Below are 25,182 nucleotides of genomic sequence, written 5' to 3' on the forward strand. Positions count from 1 at the left end.
CGACATTAAAGACTGAATTAACTAACACAAAAAAAAAACTAAATTTAGCTGACATAAAAAATACAATAATAACAAAGGAAATGTAAAAAGCTACATTTAAATCTTCTAAGAATGTATAAAATCTAATACCTTTATACTACATAAAGTATTGAAACTCTGGAACAATATGACTTATTAGGGTCCCATATATTTTTTTTTTTTTTTTTAAGTAAAATAATCTACTCAGTCTAACTGACTCCAGACTGCGCTCAACTGAATGTACTGTAGCGTCCCTTCAACACCACTCTCCGCCGCTAGATGTCGCTGGTCCCTGCGTGTTGTAGCTTGTGGGCTGGGGGTGGGCTGGCTGGATGTGGACTGCTGGGGGCAGCTGGGTATGTGTGTGTCTGTGAGTGTGTTTAAGACGCGTCGACTCGAGCAGGAGCAGCAGCAGCAGGAGGGGACTTGAAAACTTCACTGCGTCCAGTAAGAGCGGGGATTTGGCGATTTAGAGGCTTCCAGTCCAGCTGCGATCGTCGGAGAGGAGGACCGATCCGGTTCTCGGCACTGGAACCATTTCCGGCCAACATGGATGATTTAGGTAAGTTCGTTCGTCGCGGAGGCAACATTAAAGCAGAGCGCGTGAGAGTGTGTGCTTTTAGCGTAAACACACAATGCTAGCGCTGGAGGGCTGCCCAGCCCGACGACGAAGAGGAGGGGGGCTTTTCCGCAGGTGGTCAGTAGATGTAGTTGGCTTGTTTAAGTCGCAAGTGTTCCCCGTTGCCAGGTGGGCTGAGTTATCCAGGTTCAGCTGCGAGCAAGTGTGGGGTTAAATGCACAAAAGGGCCTCGCGTGCTGCTGGCACGGGGAGGCATCTCGTTACTACGATAATGAATGTAACAGTCGTCTTATTAGCTGGTAACGTGAAGATAGTCCGCTGGACGGTACGTTTGCACTGTCCTCCTCAAAAATGGGTGACGGAGTCGTGCAGGACTGCCGGAACTTTTTCATGCGCACACCTGGGATGAATGCGTGAATCAAACCGCGGCTCATTTGGCTTTTTTTTCTCACTGGTACACTGACCTATGCAGCCCCTCCTGCTGGGTGTCAGGATTATATAAGTGCCGCAGCAGGTGGGAGAGAAACAGTCCCATTAGTGCAGACCTGACACGCGATCATTGACAGAGTAACACAGTTTGTTTGATCAGTTGGATTCAGCTGATTGTTGTCAAGCACGCGCAGACGAATCCAAAAGACCCGTGTTGGTTAACCTGACTTATAGTAGACTTTATAGTGACATCAGAAAATAATACATAGCCGGGGGGGCTAGGTTCTGACAGTTCTCTTGCTTTAGTAGTTTAACATTCTCACTCACTATGAGCCTGTCAATCCTCAACTTGTCTTAGGTTGACAAGCTTACAACCGTGCATTTAAAAAACTGTGGAAGAAGCAGCAAGGCTGAGAAAGTAAGAGGTACATATAGGAACAGTTTAGGAACATTTTAAGTGGCAGCAGGTCAGTGAGATGATTGCTTATAGAAAAACATTTTAGAGAGGTAGAGTTTCTCTGATGGGCCGGGGTTTACAAATCTGGAGGGAATCTGTAGAAATCTCTGTGTGCAAGGGGACAAGGCCAAAAATTGGGAATTCTTCCAGAAATCATTGTCTGTGAACACGGTTTGTCATGCTATCTGCAAATGCAGGTGAAAGATCTATCGTGCAAAGAAGGAGCCAAACGTGAACATGATCCAAAAACGCTGCAGTTTAAAATGGACTGAGGCAAAGTAGAAAGCTGTTCTGTGGTCACACAATTTGAAGTTTGAAATTGTTTTAGGAAAATATAAGGGAGACCATCCAGCTTCTTACCAACGCTCAGTTCAAAAGCCTGCATCAGTGCGCGTGGAATTGACACTTTGCACATCTGGAAAAGCACCATCCATGCTGAAAGGGATATACAGATTTTAAAGCAACACATGCTCCCATCCAGGTGATGTCTTTTTTAGGGAAGGCTTTACGTATTTTAGCGAGACAATGGTGAACAGTATAGCCTGCAGTCCCGAACTTTCACCAGCTGAAAACATTTGGATACAGGACTGTTGAGCAGCTTATATCAGACAAGAATGGGACAACAATCCTCTCACAAACATTCAGCAGCTGCTCTCCTCTGTTCCCAGATGTTTATAGATCATTGTTAAAAGAAGATGGGATGCTAAACGGTGGTAAACATGATCCTGTCCCAGATTTTTTGAAATGTGTTGCGGCCATCAATTTCAGAATGACCTTTATTTATTTATTTATTTAGTAAGATTTTCTCAATTTAAACATTTGATATGTTTTCTGTGTTCTACAGTGATTAAATTAGGGGTTTATAAGATTTGCAAGTCATTGTATTCTGTTTTTATTTACTTTTTTGGGAATTGTGATTTATCTCCACGGAGATAAAAGCATCCAGTGTAATTAAAAACTAAATAGAAGTAACGAGGCTGGCACATGGCTATCGGGATCAGCAGTTTCTTGTTAGTTTTTCCCCGGTGACTGCATGGTTAAGTTTAGCAGGACATCCACGAAATGCATAGGAGTCAGGTTCATTGGTTGCTATAAAAAACACAACCAGTGTGTTTTTGTGAAGTCAAAGATGATGAATGCCTTGCAAAAGCCATCCAAAGGGGATTAGCACCCTCTGAGAGCTGCAGGTGGACTTGCTGGGAAGAATGTTGCAGGCTTCTGCTTTCATGTTCTGCATGCTTAAAAAAGGAATGAAACAATGGTGTTTCTTTTTTTTCTGTTTTCACCTGGATGTAACCCTTTTGGGCCAAAACGCAGATCTATGCTTCATGCATTGGTAGTGGGAGTGTACCAAGAAGTCACTCTATATCCAGTCAGCGTTTATGGATACATTCTCAGCTTACACGGGCGAAGGGCTTTCCTTAAAGTAGCTATGTAAAAAAATCCAGCCAAGGGTAATTACCATGTCACAGGGCTGTAAATTCTGTCATCATTTTAGCACAGATATGTAAAAACTGTTGGACACATACGTAGCAAAACGTTGACACCAGATCCTCCCCGTGCGATTGATAGATCTCTGTTATCACACTGGTGATATGGAGCTACAGCAGGAAACTTTACCTCCACCTGCTTATGAAAATTGGATGCGCTGAAGGTTTAAAATGGCTTTAGAAGCAGTAGGGGATATAAAGAAGCACCACCGGTGGAGTTTGAGTGAGCCAATCTGTCTAGTAAACAACTCAAAGAGGACAACGAAGTCTAGGTGTATTTTTAGCCCGAGGAGAGTTCGTCTTCAAGAGCTGAGCCAGCAGGAGCACCAAGAAACCTTTCACCAACCTGCTCTCATCTCTCTCTGCCCTGTTTTTCTCACTTTTCATTCAGTTTTTTTTTCTGTCAATTAACTGGCTTGTCTTTACTCCTAAGCCATTTTTTCCTGTGATCCACACATGTTCACACCCAGGGCTTTTGTTATATCACTGTGTTCCTTCCGCAGCGTCCGCGAGAGCAGAGCACCGCTGATCTCAGGCTGGATGTCAGGGTGAATCAGGCCCACATGCAGGGTTTGGGCCTCAGCCAAAATTTATCCTCTTTAAAAACGCTGCACTGCCCCACCCTCTCTCTTCCTACTCCCCACCATTCCTGTGGTGAGCCACATGGGAAACTGCAGGCTCCAATCTATTGACAGTTTTAAGCTGGCTGAGTTTGCAAGAGAGGAGGTTATTTGGCTCAAAGCAGATCGCAAAGCTTGATCACTTGCAATTATCAGCTTTTTTTTGTTCCTCCCCCTCCTTTGTTTTTCTTATGCAAGACGTGTAATTGTGTTATTTGCATCTCCTTTTGTTTGTGCAGTCCTTATGGTCTAGGTGCTGTGGCATGTTCTGAGGCAAACTTTCATTGACCTCCTCTCCTCAGCTATCAGTGCTGCAGAGCGTTGCTCCGTGCTTCACTGCCCTGGGCCTGCAACAACACGACATGAATGTCAAACAGCCTAAAAAGTTAACTTCCCTTTTACTGACTAATGCGCAGCACCTTTCAGTATTTCCTTTTTATGTCTGCAAATACAGTAACCGCTGCGTTTGTCTCTCACTCAGATTAATACGTTTCGCTGTCACTTTCTCGGCATCACTTCAAGTGGAACGATTCCTCAGAGCACTGGCGGCGCAGCAGCTGCAGTGTTGGAAATGTCACTCACCTAGTGGGCGTGGGCAAAGCAGTTCTTTTACAAAGTCCAAATGAGATGTGATGTAGCCTAGATACCCAGCAGCGTCTAAATTTAGGTTGGCTCATTGTTTGTAGACCAAAGGAAACATCAGACGCCGCTCACGTGAACATCTGTCATTTTTTTCCCAGCATGTTCTGTGTTACACTGCGACACAGATGTCATGTATGGCTGAGCGGTACTTTTTCATTCTGTCAGCGACGCAAAACGAGCTAGAAACTTTCCCCTTCTCTTTTTTGCACTCACTCGTTTCCAGCAATTGTTCTATTTCTAATTCCAGATTTAGCTAGAAGGCCGTTAATGTTGTCTGCCATCAACAAAGCAGTTGAAGAAAATATCACGAAACCTGCCCCGGTAGATTTTTGCATAATCTTGTGCAGTCTGACCTAAGAAATTATTTTGCAATTATACGTCAATAGATGGTGTAAGGAGAAGTGAACGAGATGAATTTGCAAATAGATGGAAGTACATACCTGAGGTCATCTAAAGTAATGACCTGACTTTCCTTTGATGTATTATTAAGATTCTTTGACCGAATAGTGTGACAGTTACAGCTACATATGTCAACGGGGGATCTTTCTGAGGTGTCGGGAAGCAAATTTTGTGATCTTTGGACTAGCCATGCTTTTAGAAAGGACAGCCACCAAGAGAGGAAATATTTCACTGACCCTGATGCTGTCGAAAGCAAGGCAGGAAGTCTACGTTGTGACCGCCAAATTACACTTCCCAAGTGTACCATATTCAGATACACAATATGTAGATTTACAATTACTTGTAAAAAAACAAAACAAAACATGGAAACATATTCAATTATTTTATGTATCTAAGTATTCAGTTATTAGGCTTAAAGCAGTGAAGTCACACTGATTTTTTGTTGTAGCCGATGTACAGCGCACTTGGAGAGGAGTTTAATCACACATTAATTCCCTGAGATATTTTAATATATATATATATATATATATATATATATATAAAAAAAGTTCAGTTTCAATTATACATCTCACTGTTTCTACATGATAAAGAAATAATAAATTTTTATAGTGGATAGTGGCAAAATGGGACCTTTCTTTCATTTAATGGTTTATTGATTACTTGATGACTTTGGTGTAGTGAATGGTCACGGAGGAGATCTTTATCAGTAGGAAAAGCTGTAAAACTTGTGGAAATACAGCTAAAAGCCTCAAATTTATTTCATATTTTCTTTGCGCATTCTCTTTGGTGGGCTCATTCTGCCCCCTTAACCTTATGCTTGACATCCCTTTAAGAAAAAGAAGACAGATTATCTTTACTGTTGAAGAAAACCTTCATTATCTTTACAAGGACACAATATATTTATTTCCTATTGGGCAAAGGTTTTGTTGCTCTTCTTTTTTTTGCTCATCAATTTTGCATTGCAGCTTAAAAAATAATTTAAAAGTTATTTACCAGGAATTGAGATTTCTGCAGAAGATGACACTAAGTTGTGTTATTTGAAATAGTGAGTTCAGTACTTTTTGAGTTTAAGAGAAAAGTTGCAGTGTAGCTTTGTCTGCTTCTGTTACTGTTTTTGATTATGGCTGCTCATTGCTGTGCTGAGGTGCAGCTCTAAATCACCTGAGTACTGTGAAGTGTAAAAATGTGACTAAGCTTGAAAGTTCACATTATTCAAAATCCTCTGTTTTTCTTTTCAGTAGACCACAGAAAAACCCCTGCAACCACTTGTCTGCAGTGACTCTTGCCCACGCTCGATGATAAGTCTCTAGTGACACATGCATGCAAGTCAGACATTCAGTGTGGCAGCTAAAGGCTAGAGAGAATAGCTCACCTCCTCCTCGGTTTGTCCATCTGTTTGACTTTTAAAAATAACGATTCTGCAGGGCTTTGAAACATATGGTGCACTTACACACACACAAACACACACTTACTTATATGCACTGAAAACAGAACTTATTCACGCTACTGATCACAGAGCGTTGGTGTGGACACACATCTCTGAATAGGAAGCTGACTAAGCAGCAGCAGCCGTCGCGTTATCTCTTATGGTGTCAGCACACGGTAACAGCAGCCTGCCAGGTCGATACTCAAGCAGCTACTAAAGAAAAAGCCCTCAAGTTAAAAACAAAAAAACATATTTAGAGTCACAAGATACAAGCGAAATCTCTCCATCTTTAGTATTTCCGGAGCTATAGTCTAACCACAAGCCAGACTGTTGTTACCACAATGTGCACTATTTTTTTGTCAGCTGATTTTTCTGCACTTTTTTTTTATTGGGCAGCTTCACATTCAGCTTGTAGCCATGAGGTTTCTATACTGCTAACTGACATCCTGGTGGGTTGTAGTTTTGGTCATTCTAAATGATGAAGCTTCCACATCTTGTTCCATATTGACTCTCCGAATGACTTCCTCGCTCGAGTTCTTGTCTTTGTTGCTTTTTTCTGATCTTTCCATTATTTGTGTATACACTAGAAGCCATTGTCAGCCTTCCTCATCCCCGCTAAGCTCTGATGAGTTGTGCTCCCTGCTGACTTTGCTGCAAGACTCTCATCCCTGCCAGTCCATCAGTGACTGACAGCTCAGTTGATGCAATGCTGCGGCTCCTTTGATGCGAGCTGGAGAACAGCTGGTGTAACGGTTTTGCATAGACGATGGTAATTGTGAAATTTTGTGTGGTTCCGGTAAGAAGAAGCACCATGTTTTTGTAACTATACTGGCGTTAAAAAAGTGGCCCAGTGCTTCCATTTAAAGCCTCTCCAGCTCCCGTGAATATCACATGGCCTTTCAGATGCTTTTAAGCCTCTCCCTTAATTGCTTCGTAAATGTCATTTTTCATAGAGGTGGCACGTTGATGTGGCTGCAGGCTGAGATAAGACATCACTGCGTTATTAGGAAATGTGTTTGTGCCTAGCAAGTTTCCTCTGCCCTTGGCACAGGTTTAAATAGTCACTAACGCACTGCCGGTGATGCCCTACTTTGGGGTATAGAGCTACCACAATGAAAGCTTTTGATGAAATTGGGAAGTTGGGAGAGTGGAGGAAAAATGAGTGTGTGCAAAAGTGTGTGCGCGAGCGTCTTAGCTGGACTGAGCGTTAGCTCTGTTTACAATCAACATCTGGCTTGGTTAAAGGGGTCACTGCGGACACTCCGATCAGCTCCCATTAATGTTAATGGCAACACTCATGTGAGGATTAGTGCTCCTCAGGTTTATACGAGTGTAGTATTAGAATACACAATTATAAGTGGCTTCTGGCACTTGGATGGAGTTGATTGTTTTCCAGTGAAATGATCTGGCCCACTTTGCAGACCTCGCTAACCCTCCTCTTCATCCCCTTTCCTTCTGTCCTTGTCTTGCCGGAGGGGACAAAGAGCTGCTTTTTTTCTGGTGACCTACTTCAGCCCAGGAAAAGACAGAACCCGAAAGAGCTGATTAATAAAAGGGGGAAATTGCCCATCTTTTTGTTTTATTTTGCATAGCAAGCTTTGCAAAGTAACATAAAAACTGAGAATCATTTTCAGCTTGAGATTGTATTTTATTAAGAAATCTCCTCTTATCTACTTACACGCTTTCTCTTGAGATTTCTCAATTTCTATGATATGATATTATGCATGATGCATGAAGCTTAAAGTACGTCAGTTCTTAAGCCAGATTTGTATTAATTCGACCCTGTAACGATTATCTGCAGTTTTATTCGCTTCATTTGAACTATAACAAAGAAAATCGCTGGTATTTGTGTTTTATAGTTACTGTTGTATCAGAAACTGAAGCCATATAACTCACTGGTCTATGCTGCAGTTTGTATTTTCACATTTATCTAAAGAAGGAACAGTTAAATCTTAACAGTAAAGTGCAGTTTTGCACGCACACATGCATATATGGTATACAGTGGGGCAAAAAAGTATTTAGTCAGCCACCGATTGTGCAAGTTCCCCCACTTAAAATGATGACAGAGGTCAGTAATTTGCACCAGAGGTACACTTCAACTGTGAGAGACAGAATGTGAAAAAAAAATCCATGAATTCACATGGTAGGATTTGTAAAGAATTTATTCGTAAATCAGGGTGGAAAATAAGTATTTGGTCACCTCAAACAAGGAAAATCCCTGGCTCTCACAGACCTGTAACGTCTTCTGTAAGAAGCTTTTCTGTCCCCCACTCGTTACCTGTATGAATGGCACCTGTTTGACCTCATCATCTGTATAAAAGACACCTGTCCACAGCCTCAACCAGTCAGACTCCAAACTCCGCCATGGCCAAGACCAAAGAGCTTTCGAAGGACACCAGGAAAAGAATTGTAGACCTGCACCAGACTGGGAAGAGTGAATCTACAATAGGCAAGCAGCTTGGTGTGAAAAAATCAACTGTGGGAGCAATCATCAGAAAATGGAAGACATACAAGACCACTGATAATCTCCCTCGATCTGGGGCTCCACGCAAGATCTCATCCCGTGGGGTCAAAATGATCATGAGGACGGTGAGCAAAGATCCCAGAACCACACGGGGGGGACCTGGTGAATGACCTGCAGAGAGCTGGGACCAAAGTAACAAAGGTCACCATCAGTAACACACTACAACGGCAGGGAATCAAATCCCGCAGTGCCAGACGTGTTCCGCTGCTGAAGCCAGTGCATGTCCAGGCCCGTCTGAAGTTTGCCAGAGAGCACATGGATGATACAGCAGAGGATTGGGAGAATGTCATGTGGTCAGATGAAACCAAAGTAGAACTTTTTGGTATAAACTCAACTCGTCGTGTTTGGAGGATGAAGAATACTGAGTTGCATCCCAAGAACACCATACCTACTGTGAAGCATGGGGGTGGAAACATCATGCTATGGGGCTGTTTTTCTGCCAAGGGGACAGGACGACTGATCCGTGTTAAGGACAGAATGAATGGGGCCAAGTATCGTGAGATTTTGAGCCAAAACCTCCTTCCATCAGTGAGAACTTTGAAGATGAAACGAGGCTGGGTCTTCCAACATGACAATGATCCAAAACACACCGCCCGGGCAACAAAGGAGTGGCTCCGTAAGAAGCATTTGAAAGTCCTGGAGTGGCCTAGCCAGTCTCCAGACCTCAACCCCATAGAAAATCTGTGGCGGGAGTTGAAAGTCCGTGTTGCTCGGCGACAGCCCCAAAACATCACTGCTCTTGAGAAGATCTGCATGGAGGAATGGGCCAAAATACCAGCTACTGTGTGTGCAAACCTGGTAAAGACCTATAGTAAACGTTTGACCTCTGTTATTGCCAACAAAGGTTATGTTACAAAGTATTGAATTGTATTTTTGTTATTGACCAAATACTTATTTTCCACCCTGATTTACGAATAAATTCTTTACAAATCCTACCATGTGAATTCATGGATTTTTTTTTTCACATTCTGTCTCTCACAGTTGAAGTGTACCTCTGGTGCAAATTACTGACCTCTGTCATCATTTTAAGTGGGGGAACTTGCACAATCGGTGGCTGACTAAATACTTTTTTGCCCCACTGTATATAGAATTGGGTCAGGGATAATGCACAAAATCTACAGTGTGGCACTTCTGCTTCTCTCTAGATCGGTAACCTGTAGTGTGCCCTCAATTACTCCCTAAATCAGTAGATTCAGCGGCTGACAGCAAACACTAGCATTCTCTGTTTGGTGGTAGGGCTGAAAAAGGTTTGGTTTAATGGGGAAACGTCATCACAGCAGAGACTTCTTTGTAGTCCAGTGCAGACTTCCTGTTATAATTATAAAACCTCAGCATGGCTTTATGCAGATATTCAGGAAGCGCTTCTTTTGCTTGTGGCTCTGTAGTGTATTTTTGCTCTTACTTTCCGTGGAGAGTCATCTTATGCAATTCAGTATAACACTGAAAATCTTTTAGTAGATGACCCCACCCTGCCCTCCCGCATGGTACTGCTGAAGTAATTTCAAGCGGCTTTCACTTCATTCACATGCACACGGTCTCTCAAAACAACCAGACTGGGCATCGGTTAAACCCCAAACTGCCTCAGCCTTTCTTTAAAAACCTTTGAGTTAACGGGGGTTTTGAGCGAGAATAGGATGGAGGTGAGAAAAAGCAAGAGGGGTTTTTTATTATGGTTTTATTTTTAGTTTATGCTATTTGTATATGTACAGCACTTTGTGAACCCTGGTTTTATGTTAAAGTTCTCTATAAATAAAGGTCGTATAGTATGGTAAGAGGACATGTTGTATCTTTTCCCTGGTTTTGTTTCACTTGCAGATACTCTCCTCGTTAGTCCCATGTATATTATTTGAACATAAAATTGTTGCTTTCATTACTTTCCTCACTTTCCTCTTCCCTTTAAATGTAATAATTCCATTTAGTTGATAACAGGAGAGCAACAAAAACGGCAGAAGCCAAGTAAACCAAGCAACAGCCAACATGTAAATAAGCGGCAGAGACAAGAAGAAGCAGAACTATTAATAACAACACATGTCTCAGTGTGATATTAATAATAACGATAGTACTGAAATGTAAATTGTGACTTTTTTTAAAAGCATCTCAGCGATCTCTGTCACGTTCCCGCCGTGCAGAGTGAAAAGAAAATAAATAATAAATAATAACTAATAGTTAAGATCCAAAATCTAATGTCCACTTTTTGCTGCTTTCACTGTGACTATTGTGAGGCAAGAGGACAAATGTGTAATTGTGTAAAAGCAAAGCTGAAATAATATCACTAATGGACTTGCTTTCTTGGATGAAAAGCTCCCAGAGATCTTACCAAGGAGCGACCTGGATATAAATGCTATAAACATGTTATAAAAGTTAAGATATAGCACAGTTGTTCTGTCGGTTGGGTTTGATTGGATGAACTTGCAGTGGCGGGACGCTGGTTTGACACTTTGAAGTGGTACTTCCTCTGTGGAACTTGACAGAGATGAGGTGTCATAGTAGTTCAGTAGTTAGCATGATGTGGTTGAACCCTTCTCAGAACAAAAGTGTGATCAGTGTTAGAAGAAGGTTGTTTTTTTTTTTGTTTGTTTGTTTTTTTTTAAATCAAATAGCTGACCTAACCTTTCCTCTCACCTCAAGTCACAGTAGACTAATCGCCTCTTTCTCAGACAAAGGAGTATGCATGTAACACAGAAAGAGAATCATTATGAGCTTTGAAGTTTATTTGGTGAATAGTTATCAATTTGATACCCAGCAGGATCAAAGTTTGCATTTATTTTTATTAGTAACTGGTGGAGTGAGTTTAATATTGACTCTTCTATTAGCTTTTTTTTTTCTTTTTTGGTCATTAAATGCTGGGAAATATTACCTCCTCCTGTGTTAAATGCTTTAATTTGCTCAGCAAACATTCAGTGTCTTTGAAGCTCTGCTGTTAGTTGCTGGGGAGGTTTGTGTATAGCGGGTTTGTCATAGTGTTTTGCAGAAAATTAGCTGCCTGCTGGGGCAGAAAATGGTGAAATGAGAGCAGAGAGATTGAACCAAAACAGTGAAGTTATGCCCTGGGGTTCTGCTTTTTATGAAATTTCCACCATGCAAATTGCAAGTTGCAACATGAGATCATCCTGTCTGGTGGTAATTTTGGCACTTATGACTGTTAAAAAGAGGCCAAAACCTCCCACAAGGCTTTATAGAGCTGAAGGAACCGGAAGAGTCTTAGTCATTTTGTCCAGTGTTAAAATAAACAAAGTGATAGCCTTGCAGGATTAGACTTGGCACTAAAAAGGTCGATTTTTAAAAAAAAGAAATCTAAAGATAAACTGTAAAAGATGTCTGTTTACTTGTTTTTGCATTTGTCATTTAGATGTAGAAAGAAAATACTGGGTGCAAGGCAGATACTAGAACTACATCTAATGATAAATTCCTTTGATTAGTCATCAGATTATTTAATGTTATTGCTATGTTAATATTAAAATACTTGATGTTGATCTTCTCCTGCTTTGTGTTATGTTTTGTGCCTGCTCGCTTTGCATACATCGATGTACTCTCTCACACTGGAGTGCATGCTGCTGTGTAAGCAGCTGCATTCTGTCTGCATAAAATAGGATCTGTAGCACTTAATTGATCTTAGAGTTACTGTGTAGTAAAATATGAAACTGCATTGATTCTAATGGTCTGCAGGAGGTGACAGGTGAGTTTGCCAAAAGAAAATGACTTGCATGTGAGAATGAGAAAATTACAGTACTGTTAATTGTTATATGACCTCATTAAAACACTTTCTTAATAAGTTTGTGGTCTCAGTCGCTTGTTTGAAGTCTAATTTGGCGCTACATTATATTCCGCTGATACCACCAGTAAAAGTAAAGTAGATAATAAAAGGTATTCTTCAGGGCTGTGGTGCCCTTTGCTTTCACAGTCAAATTCAACTCTCACTCAGCACACCTGATGATGATGATGATGGTCTGTCAAGATTGGTGACCTATCCAGGGTGTATCCTGCCTGCAGCAGCTAGGACATTGTAAGGTTTGGTTTTGGTGGTCATACACTCTGTGGTCATTAACAAGAAAGTTTTATTTTGAGCATTACTCTGAGAACATTCAGATCAAAGAAATTACATCATATTTCTTTTTCTATAGAGTACAAGTGCATACATGTTAGAGCAGATGTAATTTACAAGTGCAGAACCTGCTGGGTGGTCTGTAACGCATGACTATTGCTTTGACCATCGCGGTCATCCATCATCTGCTTCGTGTCTCTTCTCCCACAGGTCAGGGTCAGCAGGAAAGTATTTATAGCGTGCCTAGATGCCTCAGTGTGTCTCTCCGGTATGTGTAGTCAGCCATGCTGAAAGGCACCTGCGTTCAGTGTCGCCGTCCACTGTTGCACCCGTGTGTGCGTTAGTTTCCTGCGTGATTCAATTTTGTGCTCACGTAGCCGTCGAAGCGCTCCAAATGAACGCAGGCACAGGCCTTCTGCTATCTAACACGAGCCCGGAGGGCTGTACGGCACATGTTTTTTCTTCTTCCTCTTCTGTTACAAGCAAAGAGAAGGATTCATCATTTCATGTGATGGTGTGTCAGGTTGTGTCACATTGAAAGGCTAGTCCTGTCCGAAAGGCTTCGTGTCACCACATAAGTCTCAGAACAGCAGAATACTAAGATTGTTCCACGCATTTTATTGCATTTTGAAGCTTTGCTGTTTTTTTCCTCCCTCAAAGCGGATCTTAAACCAAAAGTCTGACTTTTTATCTTTTCTTTCCTTTGTCCCATCTTGCCTTTAGTCCCTACTTTTCTGTCCTATCGCGCTGTCTCGTTAAGCTGGCATGCACCTCGCATTTTTCTCCGCCTCTCCCTCTTTTTCTCTCACATGGAAGACGAGCTGTGGCACGCAAGAAATTTGTATCAGCCGGCGTGCACCTTGCACAACGACAGATGCACAGTGAAGAAATGAAAAGAATGAGGATGGAAAGATGTAGAAAGGTCAGAGAACATGGGTAAACTCGCTTCACAGCCAGGATCTTGCCGCTTAAATTTTCCTTGTAGTTTCACTTTGGTGTCAGCTCATATCTCAGTAAATGTCTTGGCATTTATGAACCTAGCAGATAAAGACTTTTCTGTATACCAGCTCTGAGAAGGGAAGGGGGGAAAAAGCTTGAGCTTGGCACTTGCACGTAGCTCAACATCATCCCCTGCAGGCTGATAAATGTACTGCGCCGTTGCGTTGAAATGAACTGCTACCAGCTGGGTTAAATAAACAGGAGTAGATATGTTGAATAGTGAACAGCATTGATTCACTCCAAGCAGCGGTCAGCACTTATAGAAGCTCATGCAGTGAGTGCAGGGTCAAACAGACAGGACATCCTGTCAGGGATAATGGAGACTTGCCTTTGTTGACATTCAGGATGAAACCAGTTAGGAGCATCTTCCTGTTTGTCTAATTGGATTCTGTTCATATTTTATGTGTTTTATGTTGAGTTTGACTGTGAAAAGTAGCGATTTACATGCTGGCATTCACTGTCAACATAGTTGAGTCTTGAAATTGTTTCCTTCTCAAACCCTCCCTAACCTCTCCCTTCATTCCTCATTTTCCTGTCTTTTTCATCTCTTCTTCTTTCCACTCGAGTTTTCCTAGTCCCCCTTTTATCTTTCTCTTTCCTATAATGAGCCCCATGTGAAACTGTCTTCGTGTAATTAAAATGCACACCATTCATCTGGGAGGAAGGGAGTCTCCTTAATCTGCGTCAACCCACATTTTAGCCTCTGAGGATTGCCTGCTGCATGCCACACTCACACACACTTCCCAGTTTCACTCCTGTCTCTCTCTCTCGACACTCCTACCACCATTCCTCATTGTTTGAGCCCAGCTGTGCTCTGCCGTGTCACATTCAGTGTCATGCACGCAGAAACCGACTGAATGCTGGTGTTTTTCTGTGTTCATTAGCTGCAAATTAAGAGGGATGACTGAGTTTAATTGATGTATTCAGGCTGTTAGCTCTACGTGCAGCCTGTTTTTTCTCCAGGTGCTGAAAAGCAGATTTGTCCCCCTTATAAAACCTTCTTCCCAAGAACTCCGGGGAATTAACCTGTGCTCACTAACAAAATACAAAAACAAGCTCACCTTCACCTTTCAGTAGAAGACATGAAACCATGTTTCAGTAGATATTTAGCACAGGTTTTTATGTGTTCTTTATGTTATTCCTCTTTTCATTTTTGGCCTTTGGAGACCTTGTGTGTGTTTTGCACTGGAGTCTGTGTCACGGTATGTTCTCTTGGCAGAGGAAGCTGACACACCTCGGTGTGCTTGTGTAGTTTGTGGATGGGTCACAGCACGTCTAACATGCTGCGTTCACTAAACAAACACAGCCCTAAAACTTAGCTAAATTATATTCTGTTAATTAGGACTGCGCGCTAATGACATTGCCGTAGGAAATGAGCTGTTGATTTCAATTAGCGTGCCTTATTTTGGTAAAGCCTCTCTCTTGTATTTGAAGTCAGTATTCTCATGTAAGGCAGTGCCAAACAGAGTATGCGTATCTGTAGCCTGGAGGTTCATGTTTTAGCAGTAACTGTATTTTAGAGAAGCAGATTCTTTATTACCAGGGTTAAATCTAGTTCAGCTTGAGAGCTAAGTTGATTAACATCTCTTGTGTAAACCATCTGGACTAACATCTGTTCACTGAAGTCTCCACCAGCTGTAGTAAAACTTTGTTCTGACATCAGTAACAGATATGAGCCCTGCAGATATTTGTGCCATTTATTTATGCAGTATTTCAGAAAAGTATCTGATGAAACCTAAATTATGTTCTGCTGTGGTTTGAGTTAGTTCTGCTTTATTGTCATCAGATTTTTTTAGGTTGTTCTTCTGAATGCTTTACATAGTTATGTGGTGTGGTGTAGTATGGCTCAAATTAGGGTAAAAAATGTTGGACTAAAGTAAAGTGCTGTTCGTAAATGATGTTTTGTAAGCTAAATGTACATGGAAAAATTCATTATTCATTACAATACAAAAACAAAAGTTGATCTGTGTATAAAAGATGGGACCCAACTTCAGCAGGGGGCGAGCCCTGTGCTTGCCAAAAACTCAGATAAAAATGGTTGTGTGGAGCTTCACAATGGGAATCTTAAAGTAAAAATCCCATTCATATTGTCCATAGGGATTTTGATTATGAGCCATAATGCTGTAGGCATTGAGAGTAGACTTTCAACGAGCTGTGACGCTAAAATGATGGTATGATATCAACCTTGTTTTAATAAGATCCTGTGTTATTCACGATGTCATGGAAAAGAAATTATTCTTCCCACAATCCTCAAAGACTGATGGATGGAGACCGTTGTTACTATGGAAGCGTTTAAACCACAAAATGTCAGGTCACTTGAAAACCCATGAGTAGTTACTTACTGTTAAAAGTGAACAATCTTATATCTTTGGCTTTTCCATGTTCTGTTTTTTTGTGATGCAGATCAAATCTTTGTGTGTAGCTGCTTGGCTTGGTTTGGTTCAAGGCTTTAAACTCTTTATATAAGGATCTGATGAAATGGCAGTGGAGAAAATGGATGGGAGATTCACTTCCGAAACCGGACCTCTTAAAAAAAAAAAAATAGGTCTTTTGGGAAATTACCCTACTGCTGTTTTTATTTATGACTTCAGTAAAAATTTCCACGTGAATTTATGCTTAAAATCTCCGGTTTCGGATTTGATTGAATACAGCGTGGCGTTCGGTTTGGAAATTATGGCTCTCTGAGGATGAAGCAAGCTATGAGCCTACCTTGTGATTGAAAAGTCACGACCCCACATAAAAGTGCAGTGTCCCTCGCTCCTTAAGTCAGGTCCACCCCTCACGTGAGGGTTTTAAAACACCAAGATGGTGACAGCCACTAAACACTGGGTGACGTAATTGAGGCTATGGTGGTATTTTGTAGACTGTGGTGTGGAGAAAGATGTGCTTTTGTGATCTTGTATACAGATACAAAGCACAAAACTCCATGTAGATCGCCACAGATCAAAGCTCCCTGTACAAAATCTGACCCTCTGATCTGATTGGATTTCCTCGATCTTGAGATACATTGTAACGGTCCAATCAGAAGAGAGATAGTGATGGTTGCTTTACCAGTTATGTTTCTGGCCTAATTGCTGCTGCAGGTCCCAAAAGGAGAAGTAGATTTACAAAACGCACTGTTGCGTAGGGCCTTCAGCAACCAGAGGATTTTGAAAATAGTAGTTCCTTTTCAGGAAATGGAACCAGCTGCTCTCTGATTGGACACTTTAAGCCCATACAGAAAACAATTTTGTGTAGATTTGTTTTACAAATTTTCAGATGTTTAATTACAACTACAAACTTTAGACCTATCTATGAGCATCACATTACATGATCAAACTCTTACTACTTACTAAATCCAAAGGATCTAGTGGACTGTTTCCTAAAAGTGCATGTCTGCCGCAGTTTCCTTGCGTTTTGTGCGTTATGTCACACTGTTAAAATCAGCTCTGGTGTGAGAAAAGTTGTAAGGAAGAAGTGTCAACTTCATTTAAGCAAGCAAGTTCAGTCCTCCTGACTTTGTCTTCTTGTGGATCAGAAGTTGAGCCGCACTGTTGAGTGTTAGGTACACCTGTGTGTGTGCTGGCCCTGCCGCTGCTTCTAGCCATCTTTCAATGGAAGGTTTTATCACACACCATACTTGGTATTTACTTTAAAGTGACAGATGTGTTGTTTCTGCCTCTTTGCTTTTATGGGTGTGCTTGTTACCAAGTAAGAGATGAAGGTGCACGCAGAGCTGGCTGCAGTAGTGTAAACAGTGTGCTGCTGTGTCCATAATGAAACTCTGTGGAATGTATCCGGGCTTCTGTGTCCAGAGAGGAGACTCTGCCGTGAAACCCTGTCAACTGGCATTTAACCAGGTTAATCGTGTTTATCACGGTAGCGCTAAGGTGCTCCAAGTGGATCTGGTATTGCTCTGGCTCAGTTTCTGCTGCGTCTCCTCTCTGTCTGGGAAACCTTGCAGACCGAATTACCACTGTACTCATGGTACTTCGGTATACCCAGCATGAGTTAGTCTCCACCTAAACTGTGGCAAGAAAACACACTTGTATATTTACGATTATAATTAAAGGACTAAATATAATGCAACATGCAGCATTAAAAAGTAGTCATGAGTCATGAGTAACCTGAGCAGAGCTTACGCTACCAGTGTGAAGGAGGGGCTGATTACAGCCCCTTATATACCTTTGTGATACCACTCCCATAGTTGGGCATGTCTGTGTTGATAAGAGCACCGATTGCTTTCAACTTTCCTCAGTTCACCACATTGTGCACTCCTTCAGTTGCTCAGACCCTGGACACTTTTTCAGAGGATTGTCGTGATCTGTGTGAGTAGTGTTTCTTCTTACTTAAGCTTTCAGGCAGCTAGTTGGAACTGGCATAGCAATGAAGGGGTGAACCTTACCCCCCGGCATTATTTTTAACCCCTCCTTCCCCTCTCTCCGTGATCCTCTCCCCCTCCTCGTCTCTCGTTCTGTTGCACTGATGGTAGAGTTAAGAAAGGCAGTTCCTGCCTGGCAAACGTTGTGTTTAGGTTGCCCTCTTCCTCTTCTGATTCTTTTCGTCTCTGTATTTGTGCCTCTTCACTTCCTTGCGTGTACTGTCTTTGCCTTTCTCAGAGGTATGTCTCATGTGCTGGTTACTTTAGCTATGGGTTTGACTGCTGACCCAGTGTTTAATTTTAGGAAGTGGTTAAGCTTGCTAACCTATGTTGAATACTCCCGAGCTATATGTCAGACTTTGTAATAGAAGGTTAGAGAGTGCTGTGCGCTTTTTAAATATTTTTTTAGTCAGCGCTTTAGCGATACAGAATGAGACTTAATGCTGATCATTACAGTTTTGGTTATATACTTTAACTTTGTTAGTTTTACTGCTTTAGATTGGCAGCAGTTGTGCCTTTACCTGTAACACACTGGTATACTGACAGTGTGTTTAAATTATTTAGAGTTGCTTTATTCATAAAACACATCTTATTGGATCAAGTTTGTTCTTCAATTTAGGGTTTTATTTTTTAGGACTTGTGAAATTCTGCGAGAGAAACTAAACCCTGCTCTGGTGGGTGAGTATGCTAAAATAAGCCCGAGTATTCAGTAATACAGCCTGTGCTCTTCATTAAATCCCCTTTAATGTTATGTGTCCTTCTACCTACTTGCTGGGACTGCTTAATTAGTAGTTGTTTTCTTGGCCTTCATTCCTCTGGGGGACCTGTCTGCGTTTAGATGGTAAATATGTCCGTGTGTATACCTGTGTGCAGATTTGACAGCAACCCTTTAAACCATTTCACAATTGCAGGCAGGAGAGGGTCAATAAGTAACGACAGGAGTGGTCATGACTGCCTGCATGATTCAACTTTTACAACTCCACTCCCTCTGATGTCAGCGCTCTTGGGGGTTTTGACAGGTTGCGAAAGAAGCAGTAATTACTTGGTGTTCGTGTATGCAAGCAGCATATCACGAGTCAAATATTATTCACTAGAAGTTCATTGAAAGTACTAACTTTTCAGAAGTGCACCAACATGTCCGCTCAACATCGATACAGGCCTTGTTTTATGCTATTGGACTTTTAGCAGATTGGAGTGTTTGATAGATGGCAGTCGCTGACTTTTTCCCCCTGTTCCATCACATTGGTTTTGTGCTGAATGCTCAAAGATCTTGTGATAGCGCGCTCTGATTTCTTTCTTTCCCATAGACAGAGTCATGAGAGCTATGGTGTTAGAGGTTAGTAATACATTTTAAAAAAATGTATTACTAACCACAAGACCATAAATAATTGAACGACAAAAGTTAAAATTCAAGATAGGATATGGCATAACCAGATGCTAATCAATCTGTGCTTTTTTTGTTTATGTAGATGCTTTGTTGGCGGACCTCGAGTCCACAACATCCCACATCTCGAAACACCCCCTTTTCCTGTCTGAAGAGGCCGCCTACTCTTTTCCTGTGCGGGGTCAGACCCAGCAAGACATCTGCTCTCCATCCCAAGTCCCACCTACTCCCTCAGACCAAGCTCTGAATGGAGTAGAAGAAATAGAGGTAAATGCATGCTGTAAATGTTGGGGAATTAACCAAAGACTGTTTCGTTTCAAATGCTGCTTGATGAACTCATGGATGAGAAGTGAATTAGTTGCTGCATTGATCCTCTAGATTCACTATTGTTATTTTACTTCCTTATTTCAGTCTGTCAGCACAGCGCAGAGAAGTCCTTGGTCTAGAGATAGCAGCAGTCTAGGCCAACCCACTGGTGGAGAGGACCACGTGTACAGGTTAGAGGTCATGTTAAGTCTCAACGAAGCTCTTGAGACATCTTTCCAACAACAACAACAACAACAACAAAAACTCAGTACAGCTAATTTTTTTTAGAATATGTTTCTGAGTAGAAACTAATAAGTAAAAACATTTGATCAGAAATAACCATTTCCACTTGGTGCTAAGCTTGAAACAAGATGTTGATGATGATGATAAATGGTGTTTCATGTCTCTGCCCTGTTCAGTCTCCCTAATAAACATAAGAGCAGCGACTCATCAGCTGGTGCAATGAACTCACTGGGCAGCAACCTGTCTGAGCTGGACCGCCTGCTGTTGGAGCTCAACGCTGTGCAGCAAAGCACCCCTGCCTTCGCCACAGAAGGTACAATTATGAGGGAGGTACATGAGGGAGCATTTCAGTTTATGAAATGCTCCCTCATGTTTCTCTGAAGGAATGTCGATGTCACCGTCTAACTATGGTACTTCTGTTTTTGTGGTATTACACAATGGTGTCATTCTTTCCACTGTAATCTGTTACTGTTTCAGTGTTTGCACTTCACACTATGTATGCATTTTAGATCTAAGCAGGATATGCATTAATCTTTTTTCTTTTTTTCTTTATGCCGTAGAGGAAGCAGCTCCACCGCTGCCTGGCAGCAGCATTGTCCACCACGTACAGGAGAATGGAGTTTCCACTGCAGGTAAAGCCATTCCTCCTGTGGTGGAGAAGCCCAAACGTAGTGGACCCACTCGAGGAATCGAGGACGTTCGACCAAGTGTGGAGAGCCTTCTGAATGAATTGGAAAGCTCTGTCCCAGCACCGCAGTAAGACCAAAAATTGTTACAGAAAAACTGGATTTGTACTACCGAGAAATTTGTGCCCATGTATTTTATGCTGGCATGAACCACTTTTATACTGTACGTGGTTTATATTTGTATTTATTTTTTAAAAATCCAGTCATTTTGGTTGACGGTGGTGTTTTCCTCACTAGCCCCACACCGTTGGTGGTGTCAGATGAGCAAACAGATGGACAAGAAACGCTGTCACAACAACAAGCCAGAATGTCTGCGTCCTCTGCCACACGAGAGCTGGATGAGCTAATGGCCTCCCTGTCTGACTTCAAAGTGCAAAGCAATGTGAGTGTGGTTCAGAAGTGGGTTGACTTTGGTTTGATTGAGGACAGTTATTTTTGGTATGTGTGGCCGTTTAGAATTTAGCTGTACTGGATGTTTTTGCATCTCTTAATTATAGAAAGTTGTTGTTGTTTTTTTGGCATTTGCCTGTTTTTAGGTCTTATTTTTATGAGCAGCATTTCTGCAACATTGCAGTGACCAAGGTTGTCAGTATTTGTGATGACATCATTCATTCGTGTTGAAACAACTAATTTTTTGTATTACAGTAACTTTCCAGGTTTTCTTTTATGTGATGCTCTTTACTGTCCTTTCTCTTTCACTCTCATCTCATTCTTTATTTTTCTGGTCTCTTTCTCTTTTCTCTACCACTGTGTATGTCTTGTGTTTGTATGTACATTGCGCCCTTCACATAATTGCACCTGATTTAGTCTGGCTCTCAGGTGTCTGTCAATCAAGATGCAGTTGACCCATTATTAGTTGCTGGTTCACCAGTTATCCACCCAATAACTAACCCACCTATAACGCCTCAGATTGGTTCCCCTGATACTCCTCTACCCAATAGTTACACTGCTCCGTCCTGTACACCACTCCCGCTGGAACTCCACATAGATGAAGATGGTGGTTCAGCTCTTGCATCTTCACCTCTTTCTGCTGTAGTAATAGCATCATCTAAGAGCCTTCAGTACTCTCAGATCCAACAGAAGACTAATGATGGCACTGTCACTTCTGAGATCTCACATGTTGAGAGCTTTAGTATTTCCAGTACTGTAAAAACCTCCAGTGAAACTGAAGTTGACACCCCCACTCATATAATAACTAAAGAGTATGCTAGTCCAGGTCCTGCTGCCACGAGCTCCAAACCCGTGGTTGTTTCTAAAAGTCCTGTTACAGTCTCTAAAAGCCCGAGTCCCACTGTTAAAGGCAAGAGTCCCAGTCCTCCTGATGTTGAATGTAAAAGCCCGGTCCTTAAAAGTCTCAGTCCTGCTCCTGTAAGTCACAGTCCACAAACAGCAATACAGAGGGATAGCCCAGTTACCGTGCCAACCATCATGGAAACAGTGCCCAAGTCAGCTAGTCCATTAACACTTCCGAGACTTTCAAGTCCAAAGATTTCAAGTCCTGTAACAATTCCTAATATCTCTAGTTCTCCAGCTGTATCTAAAAGCTCTAGTCCCGAAACAGTCCCAAAAGATACTTGTCCTAAGAGTCCTGCTCCAGTTAGGGGGAAAACATACACATTTCCAAGCAGCAGCAGTCCCAGAGGGTCTCCAGTTTCGGTCGCCACTGTGCCATCAAGTAGCTTGTATGCACCTCTTACAGAAAGTCAGGGAGGCGAAGTGCTGGGTTTAACGTGGCCATGCCGGGAGCCTTTTTTGGATGATACTTTAGAGAAACTCTTATCAACTGACTCCACTCGACCAGGTGAGAACCAGCCACCGACTGCTTTTGTGCCCGGGGAAGAAGACAGATCTTGGGAGGAGGAAGATGGATTTTATCCAGATCTCAGCCTAGAGGGAACCCTGACACCCATGACTGAGTCCAGCTGGATGGATGAGTGCTTTACCCCCTCCACCTGCCCTGGGACTCCAGATGCAACGCTGGACTTGCCCATACAGCAGCCCTCTGCTGTTGACCGTCTATCTGCTTCTGGTCAAGTAGGAGGCTCAGCTTGACTCTTCCAAAATAAGCTGCTGGCACGAAGCTATAGAGGATTTAATACTTTGTGGCTCCCGTTTAATTGGCATGTGGCTAAGATATAAATTATATCTGGAAGTAATGGCAGGAGGGTTGTATTAATTGGTTGTTCAAGCAAAATGCTGAAAAGCTTATTTTGGGCAAGCAGCTCTACAAGTACTTGAGGAGCTGTGCAATAGTACAAACATGTCAAGATGAGGAGAAATTCCTCAGTCTCTGTGCTGTGATGCATGTGGTGTCATATAGCAATTTCAGAATGGCTTGAGGGAGAAGTCGCTGTGTGGAGATCAGTTGTGGCTGATGTTGAAAGCTTTGCTGAAAAGATGTCTCTGCACGCCCCCACTTGCTTCATTGACATTGCTGTGTTAGTCATAGCACCTGACATGTCATGTTCAAGCTTTTAATCACTGACACGGCCAATATGAAAAGACCCAGACTCCACAGTAAAAGGGATATTTTTTCCCTTCCCTTTTTTGCATTTGCAGATGAATTTAAAATGCACACTAGAGCTCTGTTGGTTTAATCTTTGGCCCTGCTTTGGCATGTGCAGAGTTTTATGAAGGCATTTTGTTATAGACGGGTGTTTTCCATTGAGCATGCCTTGCCATGGATTTCCGGCAGGTTTTATGGTGATATTAAAGAATGAGCCTGTGCAGGAGGCTGATGCTCGGCTTCTGCAAACAAAATCAATTAAATATGCCTGACAGAAAAACTGCATAGCATTTTGACCCCAGCCGCTGCGTGTGGGTTTTTGCATTTGAGTGAAAAATCCACTTCTGAGCCCATCCTGCTTGTGATTGATTTTTTTTTTCCGGCGTATGGCACAATTCCAGCTTCCCACACCAACTTGTTGTCTGCTCTCCAGCTCAAGTCAGTTATCCGCCGCACCAAAGAGACTTCCAACGTGCACCCAATGTACAGGGAGGGAATGTTGAGACGTAAAATGGGACCAATCATTATAAAGAAAAGCAACTCGCAAGATCGACTTATTGAAGAGCTGCAGGGAAAACTGGGGATCGGGCGGTTGGAGCGCAGGCGTAAACAACAGCCCGATGACTGGTTGACGGAGGGAGTCATTGTTACATCCAACCCACAGCGGACACGAGAGGAAGGGATTCAGCCATCTGTGGATAAGGTAGCAGGATGAAGGTGGAGATGAAAAGCCTCACTGATGGTGTAGTTTATGCCTCTTTGGCTTTTGATCACAGGATTAACTGGCAGATGTTAGATATTTATCATTTTTCAAACTTAACCATAAAATTTTACTTATTGGCAAACAGTTTAAACAGTTTCACTTTTCGGGCCAATATAGTTTTTCCTTTTTTGTGTCTGATGTTTCCTCTCCTTTCCTTGCTGCTTTCTGTTTCCTTCTTCCTCCCAGATCATCATCCCTCCTGAATCACCTGCCCCACAGAGAAAAGTCCTTCCCCCTCCACTGTCTCCCCCAGTTCTGAAAAAGCCACCCCCCATCAAGCAGACTCCTCCGCCACTACCTCCTCCCCCTCCAACCCCACCTCCTCCTCGAGAACCTACCCCTCCACCTCCCAAGGAACCTAGTCCTCCTCCTCTTCCTCCTCCTCCTCCCCCACCTCCTCCTCCTCCCAGGGAGCCCACACCTCCCCCTGTCCAACCTCCTCCATCACCTAGCCCTCCACCCAAGCCGGTCACACCACCCCCGCCTGCCAAGCTCTTTGTATCAGTGGGTTGTCAGACAGAGTACGACCCCATCTTTCCACCGATTCAGGCACGGATCACCTTTCTTCCATCTTCCTCCTCTAACTTCATTCTTTCCACTTTCTGTCACACTTTGAATCGTTTTACTTGAGCTTGTTTGTTGGCTACTTGGATATGTATGGGCGTTAAGGAATTTGTCCAGACACTCGTTCTGTTTTTGGCCCTTGGTGTCAAACAGGTAACCTCATGAAGGCTTTGTCTGCAGTCCAGTCACAGGGGTGCTGACATTCAGGCTAGAAGGACTGAGCCCACATTCTAATTCTGACAACCAGTGGCGCCAAGAACAGTGTGTTAGAGTGGAGAGGAGAATTTAAGAGCTTAGAGGAAAGCAGAGTGTAACTCCCTGATATTCCCGTTACACTAAGAGTCCTGCCATGCATAGGAATGGAAGGATTGCAGTGCCACTGAAACCTAATCTGCCGCATGACAGCACAGTTACCGTCACAATTATAGCATGTCTCACAAGACTTAAGTCAACATGTCCCATTATGTCAGACACCAACCTGTTGAAGCTGAATTTCTTATACAGTCATGCTTTTAGAAAATATAGTGCCTTTAAGCAACTTTGTTAGAACCTGCTTTAGCAGAATAGCACAACCATGGTGAAATACCCAGGAAAAGGCTGTTTTTAATTTTATCAAATGTATGGAGGTCGTGTGGGTGTGTGGGTGTGGTGGGGGGCATGCAGCATAGGTGCTATTTTCTCCTTCAGTGGAATGTAGGAGTCATGAAGCTCCAATGACAACACCACCTGAGAAGGTCTGTGTTT

General features: G+C 42.4%; 1 protein-coding gene across 2 annotated transcripts in view; it reads left to right on the forward strand.

The window, feature by feature from the left end:
- The first annotated feature begins 374 nt into the window (after positions 1 to 374).
- Positions 375 to 25,182, forward strand: part of LOC102777228 (uncharacterized) — a 31,851-nt gene continuing 7,043 nt past the window's right edge. Inside the window, exons 1-9 of one of the 2 annotated variants that reach the window (XM_035904942.2) lie at positions 375 to 580; positions 19,456 to 19,637; positions 19,782 to 19,867; positions 20,096 to 20,232; positions 20,480 to 20,675; positions 20,843 to 20,987; positions 21,413 to 22,639; positions 23,545 to 23,814; positions 24,061 to 24,423. In XM_035904942.2, the coding sequence (XP_035760835.1) occupies positions 568 to 580; positions 19,456 to 19,637; positions 19,782 to 19,867; positions 20,096 to 20,232; positions 20,480 to 20,675; positions 20,843 to 20,987; positions 21,413 to 22,639; positions 23,545 to 23,814; positions 24,061 to 24,423 (2,619 nt within the window). In that variant the 5' untranslated portion in view covers positions 375 to 567. Of the gene's footprint in view, positions 581 to 17,798; positions 17,934 to 19,455; positions 19,638 to 19,781; positions 19,868 to 20,095; positions 20,233 to 20,479; positions 20,676 to 20,842; positions 20,988 to 21,412; positions 22,640 to 23,544; positions 23,815 to 24,060; positions 24,424 to 25,182 lie in introns of those variants that run through there. The other variant, XM_035904941.2, reaches the window with a different exon arrangement.

The sequence above is a fragment of the Neolamprologus brichardi genome, chromosome 5, assembly GCF_056152115.1.
Source record: "Neolamprologus brichardi isolate AB-2024 chromosome 5, ASM5615211v1, whole genome shotgun sequence".
Taxonomy (NCBI): domain Eukaryota; kingdom Metazoa; phylum Chordata; class Actinopteri; order Cichliformes; family Cichlidae; genus Neolamprologus; species Neolamprologus brichardi.